Source organism: Trematomus bernacchii, unplaced genomic scaffold (assembly GCF_902827165.1).
Source record: "Trematomus bernacchii unplaced genomic scaffold, fTreBer1.1, whole genome shotgun sequence".
NCBI classification, from domain to species: domain Eukaryota; kingdom Metazoa; phylum Chordata; class Actinopteri; order Perciformes; family Nototheniidae; genus Trematomus; species Trematomus bernacchii.
Window position 1 is genome coordinate 7,771,039 of NW_022987547.1, and position 14,490 is coordinate 7,785,528.

Sequence of the window (14,490 nt, forward strand, 5' to 3'; positions counted from 1 at the left end):
ACTTCCTCCACAAAAGCAGCAACTTCCTCCACAAAAGCAGCGAAGAAGAATGGTTGTCATGGCTGCACTTCTGTGTATTCTCCGCGGTGGGGGCCGACAGAACCGGGCAGAGTTTTTCGCCGGTCAGCGTGTGTTAAAGTTTAAATCTTCCGGACAAAATTATAAAAGTGCCGGTCAAAGGTCTTCATTGTTATTTATTGAGCTTTAAAACAAATGAATAACGACGATATAATGATATATAATCATCAAATACACGGAGCCTGTCTCTTTTTCCTCTCTTCTGACAGCGTCAGTGTCTGTCTCATGCAGCAGCTGATCCTGTAATGAGTGACCCGACAGTAAAAATGAACATATTTATAACTAGTTTAGGTAGTTTGAGAGGTAATTAAAATAGCTAAGGGTGATGATCTGACTTGAAGTGTGTGTTTTGCTCCCGCTGCATCACAGCGGCAGGAGCTGCGTGTCTCCGTCCTGTCAGATTAGACTTCACTCGCGTTTATGTCCATATCGAGATAAAGATACATAATCTGAATTCAAGGAGGAGCTCCTGTAGATGTTGCACAAAGAACTGTAGCATGGTCAGCAGCGACTGGAGCACGATAGCAACCCTGCGGGGGAGAGGCGGGGCTATGAAAACGAATGACCGTATAGGCGACCCCACGGCCCCGTTGGACCCCCCAGAGCGCTCCGTTCCCAGATCTATCCACCTTTGGACCCGTTGTCGTTTGCGGGGTCTGTTTCTACGTTTCCCTTACGGCGTCGTCGAGCTTAGAGGGCTATACGCATGAGAAATATGCGGATTCAACCCGTTTTCGTCCTCGTGGAGCCGGGGCCTTATTCTGTGGTGGAGCTGCCTGCAGGTATTATTCTCCAGCATACACTTCTTCTGCGACTGGCACCAGCGGTTATTAAAAAGGAACCAAATCATTGCGCCTTAAATGACACTAATTCCAGCAGGAGTTCCCTGCCAGAGACAGTCGAGAACATTTACTTATAGCACGACTGTACCTGAAGAGACAACCGTGACAGCTGTCACAATTCCCCTGATTCACCACGCTCCAGAACACCGCTCCAAAGTTTTATAAACTCAGCGGTGAACAATTGTCAGCTTTACTGAGGCGTGCAGACTTCTGCTTCAGAGGAGAGAGCTCGTAATAAAGAAGGATTCCTTATTCACCTTGAGACTCACACCTTATGAAAAAAAGTTCAGGAGAAGAGAAAATGCCACACCTGTTCAAGTTACGACTGAAAATACTCTGCTGTGGAGTATCTACTGGTAAAAGAAGTCAGCGTTTACTTAACTTCTGTTATTTACATACAGAGAACACTGTAGGCTACTCCAACTGCACAGAATAACCACAGACAGAGAACTCATACAGCATCAGTAAACAAAGAAAATGCATTGCTCAAATGAAATGGATATGTCCTATTTATTTAAATGACATCTAAATAATTGCATGCCCTCACACCAAACCCTATCATATCAATGAACACAAACACCATTAGGTTTAGCTGTGTGTGATAATTAGGCTACTATCTGAGCTGGGTTCAAACAGCTGTTCATTCCAGTTTTGACCACCGGCCTTAATAAGCAGCCAAACCCAGCTGCAGACTAGTCTTTAACTAATGGCTCAGAAACAGGTGGGCGACAACAAAGGATCCCACTGTGCTGTAATTGCTCACAAATACCTGCAACCCAGCTACACTTCTCTATGACCTGTACCTCAAACTATTCCTTTAACGTCAACATTACTTGGCAGAGAATCTACTTAACCTTACAAATATGTTGTCTCAATGTGATTAACCTTATGTTCATCTCATCACAAGTGTCTAACAATGAAAGAAAATAAGTCAGTTTGTCTCATTTTGGCAGACATCGCCCAAAAGGGTGGGACGTTAAAGGGTTTGAAATAACAAAAACGTATCTAGTGTCGTCAATATTCAGTAAAGTGGAATACATTTGGTGGAAGACTGGTAAAATATGTGAAAAGTTAGGCCTGATTGTGCTGCCTGCCAGGTGGAGGAAGCAGCTGTTGCTGGCTCAGAAAACAATGCAGACACTGTAACTACTTTGCTTAACTTTAAATGGCAAAAATATGTGTCATAATTCTTCCAGTGTGTGTGTGTGTGTGGTTGTGTGTGTTCGTGTGTGTACAGAGGGAGATTAAATGACTTCATCAATGTCTGTACTCTGTTGTCTGCAAGAATCTTCTTGTTTGCATGCAAGCAGGGGCAAGTTGAGATTCAATATTGTGTCTAATGATGGTCTTCTCAGAAGTCCACACATCATAAATACCTCCAACAGAACAGGAAGTAACTCAGCGAGTCACAATGAAAAAATGTTTGTTCATTCATTGGGAATGATGACGAGGATTTAAAGTGGAAAGAAAAACTACTGCCAGCTCCCTTTTCATCTTTTGTTTATAAAAAGTTTAATTCATGAGTGATATCATCTCCAGATGATCCAATCCCTACGCAAAGTGCAGCTGTTACAACAAATAAGTGTGTAAAGTGTTTAGTGGAGTTAGATAGATGTCAACAGGCTCAGAGTAGTCAAATAACACTTTTTGTTACCTTGGGGGGAGGAAAGTACATCACAAAATCCGTACTGTGGAAAACTATGCACTGCCTGATGAACCATCTCCATATCTCTGGCATCCAGAAAAGAAGCTCCCTGAGTGGGTTGCAAAGTCCCAGCAGCCCGGGTTAACTTAAGGACGGGAGTTCCTGACGGAGGAGCCACTCTGCCAGATTTTTGGCCTGGCTCAGAATGAGAATGAGTGAGTGAGCACAGCTGAGAGGGTGTGAAAGAGAAAGGGAGGTGAGGTTTGAAGAGGGGGTTGGGGAGGGCACACACACACACACACACACACACACACACACACACACACACACACACACACACACACACACACACACACACACACACACACACACACACACACACACACACACACACACACCACACACACACACACACACACCACACACACACACACACACACACACCACACACACACACACACACACACACAACACACACACACACACACACACACACACACACACACACACACACACACACACACACACACACACACACACACACACACACACACACACATCACACACACACACACACACACACACACACACACACACACACACACACACACACACACACACACACACACACACCACACACACACACACACACACACACACACACACACACACACACACACACACACACACACACACACACACACACACACACACACACACACACACACACACACACAATAGGCAGATCTCTCTGAAGGCTTGAGTTTAAAAAGGCCACTGCTTTGACACAGGGCATGACCCTATAAGCAAACATGGTATGTCCCATTCACACTGCAGTGCTTTGTTAACATCTCCAACCTCAAACTATTTAGAGTATAATAATGACTAAATATTGACTTTTGGCATGTGGGAGAGAGAGGCTATATATTACATTATTACTACTATGTTATCCCTTGGATGCTATGTTTCACGACATTATATGTTGGGGTTAGGTTAATAAGTAAGTACAACTAATGAAGACAAAGTAGGGAAATAGTGCACTATTGGAAAAACAAATGGGACATAGGAATTTGGGCTAAGCATTTGTTCTTATTTTGGACTGCTATTACTTGATAAGTCATAAATAATGAATAATAATTGTTGGATGCAGCCCTATGTGGCAATTCAATTCTAATTGCTTGATGGTGGACAATGATGTTACACATTTGAGATGCAACAAAATCCATTTCCCCAACTATTTTATTTATATATGTGCCTTCTCTTTTTTTTCTGTTACTACTGCTTTTATCACTGTGGTTATTTACGTGTTCATATTTCTTTAACTGCACTGAGAGAAGCCTACAACATTTCACTGTACCTGATTATGATGACAATACAGATATTCAGAATCTGATTATCAAATAATAATTGCACAAAAAGCACAACGTACAACATTATCTGGTTCCACTGTCTCAAATGTGAGGATTTACTTTCTCTGCTTTCGATCATTGAAAATCTAATATGTTTGGCTTTCTCTCTCACTAAACTAATAGATGTGTCATGCTGACAGACTCCTGGTATATAGCTTTCTTCTCTCTGGCTTTATCTATCCTTCTATCTAATGGGTGTCCTGTTCCACCTTACCCCCAGTAAGGTATCGATGGCTAATTCTCTTCCTGGTGTCATGGTGGTCCTTGCTTGTCAATGAACATTATCTGAAGGCAGACACCACAACATTATCTTCCCCAAAGACATTGTCTCGTGAAGAACACAGACTCCATAGAGTTACTATGGCTATCCATTACCATCTGATGCTGATGAGTAACAGAGTGAATAGGAGGGGGGAGGTCAAAGGGGACGAGGATTCTTTGGCTCTACTGTCCCTCTTCAGGCACCCACAGGGAAAGAAGGTAATCCTGGCACCAACAATGGAGAGTAATGTCCATCATCTTTAAAATGTTCGACATTCTTTGGTGGCGAATGGTAAACATGATACCTTGCTGTTGAGTGAGGAAATATGAAGAGTTTAATGAGTTGTCATGAGGACAGTCGGGGGAGGCAGTGGGTCACTCCGTTCAGGGAAGGCTGTCAAAAAGCCAAGTGTGTCCGTGACGATTTCATGCCAACTAAATAAAGAGCTGTGTCTGTGTGTCCTGCCAAGGCTGCTGTAAATATAGTATTATGTAAGGGGAATCAATTTCAACTTTAGGAAACACGGATCAGACTCGACTTAAAATCCAGAGCTTGTGTTGAAACATAAGTCGGCGAGATAATTATAAAGACTGGAGACTAGTACAGATGGAAAATAAAGTTATACAGTGTCTGCGGGTGCGATTTATAAGAATCACACCTGCATTTTTGTATGTTTCACTTCATGTCACAAACACATGCTACTTTATTATAATGTTACTCTGAAAGAAGAAGATGAGTAAATAGTATTAAAGTAAACTAAGATAGTTTTTAGTTTCCTAAAGTTTATGTTCCTACTGTACTGAAATGGAAACCAATGGCAGCCTTCAGGCCATGACATTTGAATCTTGCAACCGACAATGAACTATGTTTGCTTTGGAAAATGGCTCTAAGGAGTGTAAAGTGTGATTTATAGTAAAGAAAAACACTAACCCTGAAATGATCCTTTAATATTCGACTTGGATTGAAAGTGTTAACAGTCAAAAATGGCAAATGTAAATATAAATCACAAGTGACATTTACAGTAGCTCTCGGCCATTGGCATGAACCCACAAGCATTCTGTTCAAGCTATTTATTTCTGTGGTGACTTGCAGTATAACTTTAATTAACTATGCACAACAAGGGTTTGAGGTTTGTTAAAATACCAAAAACCTTACGAGTGAACCACTGACAGCTTCAGTGACTACTGACTCAGGGATTAATGTCCCATTTAAATGTTAGTTGCGTTTTGGTGAGGGATGGCAGCTGTTGTCACTTGAACACTTGAACACTTGAACACTTGCACGCTATGCTGGGAGGCTAAAACAAATCAGGGATACAAGAGGACTGATACTTCAGAGGAAGCTTCTGGAAGGTGCAGTATATACAGATCAGAGAGAATAAACTCTGCAGCAGAGCCCTCTAAAGTCAACCTGATACTGGTCTTTAATGCACCTTCAGCCTGGTATCATGACTGATAGTCAGAGAATTTGTGTTTCATGTACAGCCAAATGCACTTCAAACACGAATACCCTATGTTTCTCTCTGTGCTATGTGCTCTATAACATGCATGTGATGTGTTGTGTCTGTGTGAAACACGCAGACATCCTTACAGTTATGTAAACATATCTCACTATGACAGATCACCAACTGGACAAGTGTATATATCATGCACTTATCTCCGTGAAACTGTAAATCTGTGTGGAATGCATGCCAGGAATTCATACTTGGGTGTGCACTCTTTGACCCAAAATGAAGGAGGATCTCCCACAATGTTTGTCCGGTTTCCAATTTTGTTTTGATTTAGATACAGGATGTTTTCAGGGCTTAGCTTTATACACATATATGCAGATAAGGATGCTATTGATTTTTGCTTTTAACCTAGACAAAGAAAGTAATCAAGTAGATGTTTCCCAATTTAGGATAACATGTCATTCCCCGCAATCTACTGCTTTGTTTTGGATGTAACAGCTTTCATCTTAATTACTTGGAAGGAAAAGACGTAGACAAACATCCTGGCTCTCTGCAAAGTGACTGCGCCCCCCTTTACGTGTCCAGAGAATGAAACAAGGAGTGGACTTGACAAAGTACCTGTTGCTCTGCTCACTAATACCTCATAATATCACCTTTCAGCCCTGGTGAGGGCTTCAGGGCAGATGCACACCTGCAATCCCCACAGCCAAAATTGATAGTTTGAGTCAGTGTGGCCTTTGGGAATGCCCTTTGAACTTTACAGACAGGGTTACAGATACTGGACTTCTGGTTCATTGTTGCACTACTTACATATTATGTCTTTAACCATGAAAAATAAAGAGAAAACAGCAATGAAAGTAAACAGGAACAGCGTGAGTCTGGCTGGATATGAAGGTTGGTTAAGGCCAGAGAGATAAAGAAAATGGTAGAAATTCCTGATAGTTGAGTTAAATATGTTTCTCATGATTTTCATTTAGCTGAAGTAATTTCACAATGAACTCACTCTGGTTATGTGTCATAGAAGCATTCATCAACATTTCCATTTGCTTGATTGCTTTGGGAGATTGAAGGGCATGTCAGATGACAACATTATTGTTGATGTAAAGCAGAGATACATCCATTACTCATCACCCTGCATGAGCCTCTCCTACCACTTCACATTTCTACTTAGTGACTGATGAGGTGGAATAAGAACGACAACCATTTTTGGTGCAAAAAAATAGCAGAAGCATCTGTGTCGCTGTGTTTATAAACTGCTGCCTGCATCTGTCTGTCAGTTATTTTTAATGTGTGTTTCTGCCCACAAATCTGTGTGACCGAGGCAGGCCCCATAAAACCTCCTGTTGACTCGCAGCACAATTATTCAGACAGCGAGAAAGACAGCATCCATCAGCTTGGGCAAGATAAGCCTGTTTTCATTTTGGCCATCGCAGCAGTCCTGTCTGCGTAGCCGCTCCACATCCTTGTTGTTTTGTCTGACAAAGCTGGCCAAAGCAGTGCTTGCCGGAGAGGGCTGCAGTGCAGGGGGAGTGCAGTTCAAAGAAAAAGATTGGTGGTGATCTAAGTGGAGAGACAGAGAAATGCTGACGATGATGTTGGCTCTTTGTGTGTTTGAGTGTACGCTGCTGAACTGTTGCTGATCGGTCCGTTCCTCTGCTTTAATGCTTAAATAATGCTGTCAGAAATGTAATGTTTTTTTGACTATGTAAATGTGTTAATTCCACAATGTAATGGCCACTGGGTAAGATCTCCCACTAACGTTTGGTGTATGGCATTAACAAAAAGCAGTGTGTCCTGTGTTTTTTTATTATTTCTGTTAAAAAGTAAGTACTAGCTCAGATGCTAAACTTGTCAAATGATGTCATACACTGAGTTTTATTGCTGCTTTTACTGCCATCACAAGTCTATAGAGTCACCACACTTCCAATAAATTATTTTCTCTGTAAAATCAGTGTAGTTCTAAATCTAATCTTTATTTAGCACAATCATCAGTATTAGTAGTTGCTGCCCATTCAGGGAAGCATAAGAGTACGTTTAGATACTAGATTTTTCTGATGTGCTTTCTATTGTCACATGGACTGGTTTTAATGCCGGCTAGTACAAATACAGCCAAGAATGATCCAATTCTTGATATAACTAAAGTCAGACGAACCCATAAGAAAGTTGAGCAGATGCTGAGGATATCTAACTAATTGGACAGTGTTCATGATAAAAAATAAATAAATGCTGAGCTTATCATTTCATAAGAAGCTGTTTTAATCATTAAGTTCTCAAACATATAAAACACCTCTCTTCCGCTCTTCTTTTTCCTCCATCAACACTTCTTGAAATCTCGTTTCACAGGATCCAACATTGTATTTCTCCTTTCTCCCATCTGTTGCTTCAGGTTGTTGCATGAGAACGTCTCTCCCAGGACGGATTTACAGGCAGGCAGGGAGCCATGAATTCAGGAGTGTGCTCTGTTATCAGCCTCAAGCAGCCAAGCAAAGTGAAATTTGACCCGGCTGAGAATGCTTTTTTGCTTAGCATGATTTTCCTTCCTCTGGAAAGACTTTTTTAAAGCTACATATCAAGTACAACCACACCTGGGTGGCATTTAAGCGGCACAAGGTGTAAAAGCTTATGTTATTATACAAGTTATTCTGGCTTGTGTCAGTATAGCTTAATACTTACAAGTTATAAGTGTACATGGGAATTGCTAAACTTTGTATTTAGTCTTACTTTTGTTAACATTAACATCATCTTTGCTATCTCTTGGCAGCGAGGGAAGACTCAGATTGCTGCTTTTATATTTACTCATTCAACAGTCATTGGAATATTGGAAAGGTGTTACTTTACACACCAAAAACTGTGCACAGGTCTTGGAAAGTACAACTGCAGATGTGGGAAATAAATGGTTTTAAGCCTGTTGGGGCTCCAATAGGATGCCAACTAACAAAGAAGTTTAAAACTAAAATAAATCTTGGGAAGTGGAGAAAGGAATAAGTGAGTTTACCAGACCTCTGCTGCTCCTCGTCTCTGTTTGAGTAAAATAACATAAGTACATTAGCTTCTCACACATCCAAATCTCTGGATCAACTGTCAACAGCTTAATTGCATTTTGGGTAATGTAGGCGCCATATTTTGACGAGGAAGCAGAATGTGTGGAATAAATAAGGTGTGATATGTTTCTGCTTCTGCCATAACAATTGTGAGAAGAAAAAAACAGTCCTGAACTTTGTTCCTTTTTCATGTCCTAGAAGCAATGTTTGGTCCTAAAATGTTTTCCAATAGAGTGCCACAGTGACGCGTCCTAAAACCCGGAAGTAAACTCCTTCCCGGTTCCTTCGACAAAAACCAATGCAATTTCTCCATAGGATTTTGGAAAATAGCTCGAAATAAGGTCTGTGGTTGACACAAATTGAAGAGACAGATCATGTTTTGTTCAGCCGGATAATATCCACCCTATACTTTTCTAATTTTCTAATCATAAATCTATCGATAGATTTATGATCGATAGATTCATTCGAAGGAACCGGAAGGAGTTTACTTCCGGGTTTTAGGACGCGTCACTGTGGCACTCTATGTTAATGTAGTTATAAGTCCCAGCAGATAACAGCATGTTCTTAAGGGGAAAAGGAAACTGCAGTGTAGTGTAAATGATAATGAATGACACAGGAAGGAGGATCTTCATTAAGCTCCAACAGATGAATGGTTATTGCCATTTTGTCAATACAGCATCACAAATGCCCCTCTTCAAAAGACAAACTGCATATGAAAAGGACACATTTTATGAGAAATAATAAATCAGTTATTCATAGTTTCCAGATGGATAAATAAATAGAAAGCAATGTCACATTAACGGCGGGAAAATCAAAAACGCAAGCATCATAAACTGCTCATCTGAAATCACAGCTGTAATAAACATAAGCTGTGAACCGTTACTTGTAAAACGCCCATCTGCTGAAATGATGAATGGACAGCATATGGAGAAAACGCTGTCTCAATGAGAACAGAAAGTGGGTAAGAACACATTTAAGACAACTTAAGCTATATCGTTCCACCTTTTTCCTGTAGTTTGAACTACAAACTGATCTTATAATATCACCGCAAATCAAATTAAACGCTCACAACCGGAGGCAAATGCGTTAGTATTCAATTCTGTAATGTAGAGAGACAGACCTGGGTTGGAGTTAAGATCCATGGGGTGCAGAGGCGTGCCCCTTGCTCAGCTGGAGGGTGAGGGAGCAAAAGCCACGCTGAGGCTGCTGACCGCCGACCCCCCCGTGCCACTTCTTCATCTGTTCTCGTTCGGTGCCACAGTCAGATTTATCTCCTTCTGTTTCTACTAAAACGCACTGCTCACTACCACTTACTACTGTCCTTCTTTCTCCCCCTCCTCCTCTCCTCTCGCTTCCTTCCACCTCATATAACTCTTTTTGCCTAAAACTTCATTTGACCAAGTCAAAGGGAGGTCACTGTCACACAGCAATCTGCAACACTTGTAGGCAAGGTCAGGCTGAGGCTAGTCTGTCTGCATCTCAGAAAGCCTTTCCTCTGCAAATATCTGCTGAAAGAGCAGAGGAAGCACATTTATAAGTCGCACACGATAGAAGTGTAGGAGACGGCAGCCGAATGAAAACGAGTGAGACAGCGAGCCGAAGGAAGGCAAGGAAGTGAGAGGGGTGGGGTGGGGGCTGCTGCTGGTGGTGGAGGGAGTGCATCGTAAATCAAGCAGCCCTCCCCAAAGTGGGGACCTGTAAATCTGGTGAAGGAAGAGTGGGCACTCGGCCAAATGACTCATCCACAGCGCTCTATAAATACAGCCACACAGGGTCCACAAGCTGCAGCTACTGGTGGCCAAGAAGCCATGCTCTCCATGCTGGAGGACCTCTTTAATAGGCTTCTTATCGTTATTCAATCTCACCCATCATTATTTGCTTCATCAAATGGCACAGAGCGCCCCTTTGAACCTGAGAGTTGATTTTAAGATCCAACATTACCTGTTGGATTTAACTCAGAGGGGGGAAAAACAGGTTGTGGGAGACATCTAAATATTTATCCAGACAGAAACAAGTTTACATACCATTGGTCTGATCTTTCAAGTTAAGTGTCCCCACCAGACAAACACACAGCAGTAGCCAGGCAGAAAGTTCACTGGAAGTTAATATGTGCCCACCTGATACATGTGGGAGCAGGGGTTGTGGACGGGGGGTTAGAAGGGGAGACTAATGGAGGACATTGCTATGTGACATGTCAAATACCAATCCCCTCAATAAGGCTGTTATGCAAGCATCTGCGCTTCCTGTCAGGTCCCTCTATTAGGCCAGAGACTTGGCCTGTTTGCATTTCCTCTATAAGATCTCAGTCTCAATCACAGGAATAATAACGTAGGAAGAAGGCGGTCTGGAATTTTCAAACAGGAGATGAGAATGAGGCAGATATTTCTACCACATACATAAAGAGTCACGCCTATTGTTTTAGACGGACTACATTCCCCGCTCTCCTGCTCTTTGTCACATACCTTTTCCAATCACCAGTTCAACAGCTCTTCACACGAGTGGTTGAGAAGCAAGGATCGTATGCATGGGTCAAATACATGTGTGTACAAATCTATGGTTGTGTGCATTGCTTTCTCAATACCTTACATCTGTTGCCCTTCACAGGTCAGATACAAAACAATTTACCACCACAAGCTGCTAGTTAATCATCTTTTTATTTTGTGACAGCTTCGAGAGTACATAGTGTGCTACACAATTTAAAATCTTATAGCAGGCAACATTAAATGTCCACCCATCCCACGCGTTATCCTCTGGTGTTGTTATTGCAGCTGCCTTTTCCCATTTAGGGGTTGATCAATCATGGCTTTATGAAAAATGGGCTTCATAACTCACTGTGCAGCTTGAGCCATTATAGGAGCTCGTACAAGAATTTGGACCCATCATTCAAATACATAAACTTCAAACGATGTTGTTAGAGACTTGCTGATGAAGATACCGACACCATGTAAAACCATCAGTCATGTTCATGTGCCGTCATAAAGTTGTAACTTTTGTTTACTGTCAGATCCAATGCATTCACATTGTATGCATGTGCAGAAGTAAGGCACAACATGGTGCATTCTTAAAGAAATCTTTGAATTAAATTTGATACACAAAACGTTAATCCCTGTATTCTAGCCTCATGCATGAGCATAACCCACCAAAAACGGCGTTCTTGAGGGGCAAGCTTTCTTTTACTCCGTTTGAAGTGAAAGTATTTTCTTAACAAACTTAAAGTGGACCTATCATGCTATATTTTAATAATATAGTGTAGGACCATACCTATATAAGGCATATTTATACTTTTTTTTCTTTCAAAATACCAAACAGATCATGCATTTTAGCCATGCCTCAATTTGCACTTTTTTAGCTCTGTTTTTGCAAGGGCTGATTCTGTGAGAACAGCACCATCTAGAGGCCTGGCATATGTACTACAGCGTCTCCAGCGCTTTCGAACGGCAATGGCCGTGTCTGTCTCCTCCTGATTGGTGGAGTTGGCCCAATAGCCGTAGCGCCACCATCCTGACGTCAGGACAGTGTTCAAATCTGGATCAGTTTTTATCAGATCCGTTGCAGCCCCTTTTTTAGAGATTTGGGTATGGAGGAAAATAGAGAGGGTTGTGTTTTCTGACACTTGGTGAGTTCCCTGGAACGCCGGGGACACATATTCATGTATAAAAGACGTACACATGTGCATTTTGCATGATAGGTCCCCTTTAACTTCAAATTGAGAGATGCAAACCATTACACCCAACATCAGATTACCGTAAAAGGACAATGTTTCCTACAAACTTTGGATTTCCCCCTACAGTCAGTGAACTTTAACACTCTCCAGACCTTCTGCCTTAATGAGCAGTCTGGGAGAATCCCACACAGAAGGGAGGCATCCTTGTCAGAGAGTCCAATGCCCCCTTGAACAAACCTGAGCATTATAAATATCTCCTCTCAAGGTTTACAGAGCCTGAACAGCTTCCATCCAGACTCCCACAGCACCTCCTGCAACATTACCTTGGGAGAACTGGTCAGTGGCCTTTCACTAATCCATAACGCCACATGTAGTCATAATTAGCCAACTCCAAACCTTTCAACGATCTCTGAGAGGGTAAAAAAAGATGTTCCCTTTGCCTTGACAACCAACCAAGTCTGCATTGTTACTTTTAAATATATTTGACAGTCAGCCAGTTGCCTTTCCAGCGTCTTGTCACAGACTTTCAGAGGAAGGGAGTTTGAGTTGTCTGCGTGCTGTTTAAAGACACATTCCCCCAAATGGTCTGCTTTCAGTATTTGCCAGTACAGTCGACCTGCTCCTAAATTCATGGTCACACTGAGGCTTTTCAATCATGGCTCTCCAACATTATCCAGAAGTATTTCATCTATGCTGCCTTGACATTAATGCATTTCCTATATTGCAGCCTCTGCCAAGGAAAAGTTCTCAGACTCATTTTCCTCCTTTTTCTGCAGAATAAAGGATGTGTCCGCTGGGTTTTTACTTTCCTAAACTGCTTCTTACACCTTCCAACTATTTCCCCAGTACATTGTAAGCATTTCCCTGCCTCTGGAAAAGCACACTAAGCAACGTTCTGCCTCCACCACCTGGGACACTGAATGGTTTCCCAGAAATCGATAAGGAGCAAGTAAAAAACATTTACTTTTTCTCTTTTCTCCAACAAAGCTTGTACTTCAGCAACTAGGCAGCAGCTTTGTTGGCAGAGAAAATCACCATAAACCAAACAACAGAACACAAATGTAATTCCGACCTGATAGCAACAGTACATTAAACATATATGGATTGCTAAAGTAAAGTTGTCGTGAAATGTATTGCCACCAATCCATGACTGTCTGTACAAAATGTGATGCCAATTAAAAAAGTCAGTAAAGTCATTACAACGTTTACGATTACAAATATATGTACATCATTTCATGGCAAATCATCCAACAGGTATTTTCCAATAAAAAACTAAAATGTCGACCTACTGATCCTTTAGTGATGCTAAATAAAAAGTTAGTATATTACCAAAGTCTGTGTGACTCTTCCTCTGGGGACTATGAATGTCTGAATGATTTCATTACAATCCGTCAAAAAGCTGATATAATTCAATCTTGGGCAAAACTGTGGACCCAACGAGGGATTGACTGTCATCCACGCGGCTAACATGACTTAAACAAACACACAATGTATATTTACTGTAATGTCATCACAATGCCAAATGAACTGTCACACTGTCAAACACAAACATCTTCTGCCTGAAATCTAACCTCGGGAAAATGTAAATAAAAGTAGCCAGTTATCTTCAGTTGTTGGATTGTGGCTTTATAATGTGGAGGAATATAATACTGGCTGACATCATTCAACATGAAAATCCTCTTTGTTGAATACATGTATGTTCTCACTTCATGCAGCCCCTTTGTAATGCCGAGTGCTTGGATCATAAATTCAGATATATATATAAGTGAAACTACAAAAAGGAATGTAAATCTTGGAGGCCCCATATGAGCAATGTCAACAGCAGCAGGAGGCCATATGCTGCTGTGTCACAGACAGCAGCATAATGACTTCTTACACATGGATGTGCATAAACATGTCTGCACACACACGTATACAAACACATGCTGAGGGAGATAGAGCGGAAAGAGAAGTTCAGTTTCTGACCATTATGGAAATGTCATATCACAAGTGAATTCTTGAGAGGGAAAGGACACACACTCTGAACGGATAGAGTAGTGGGGGTCGTACAAATGAGGATAATTTTCACTTTATGCTGAAAATATTCTCGTCACTCATGC

The 14,490-nt window shown here is 41.5% G+C and overlaps 1 protein-coding gene across 4 annotated transcripts in view; it reads right to left on the minus strand.

The window, feature by feature from the left end:
- Positions 1 to 14,490, minus strand: part of arhgap24 (Rho GTPase activating protein 24) — a 65,332-nt gene that overhangs the window by 17,994 nt on the left and 32,848 nt on the right. The window contains exon 1 of one of the 4 annotated variants that reach the window (XM_034123383.1): positions 9,848 to 10,255. The exons of 2 other annotated variants lie outside the window; for them this stretch is intronic. In XM_034123383.1, the coding sequence (XP_033979274.1) occupies positions 9,848 to 9,869 (22 nt within the window). In that variant the 5' untranslated portion in view covers positions 9,870 to 10,255. Of the gene's footprint in view, positions 1 to 2,574; positions 2,712 to 9,847; positions 10,256 to 14,490 lie in introns of those variants that run through there. One more of the 4 variants, XM_034123382.1, reaches the window with a different exon arrangement.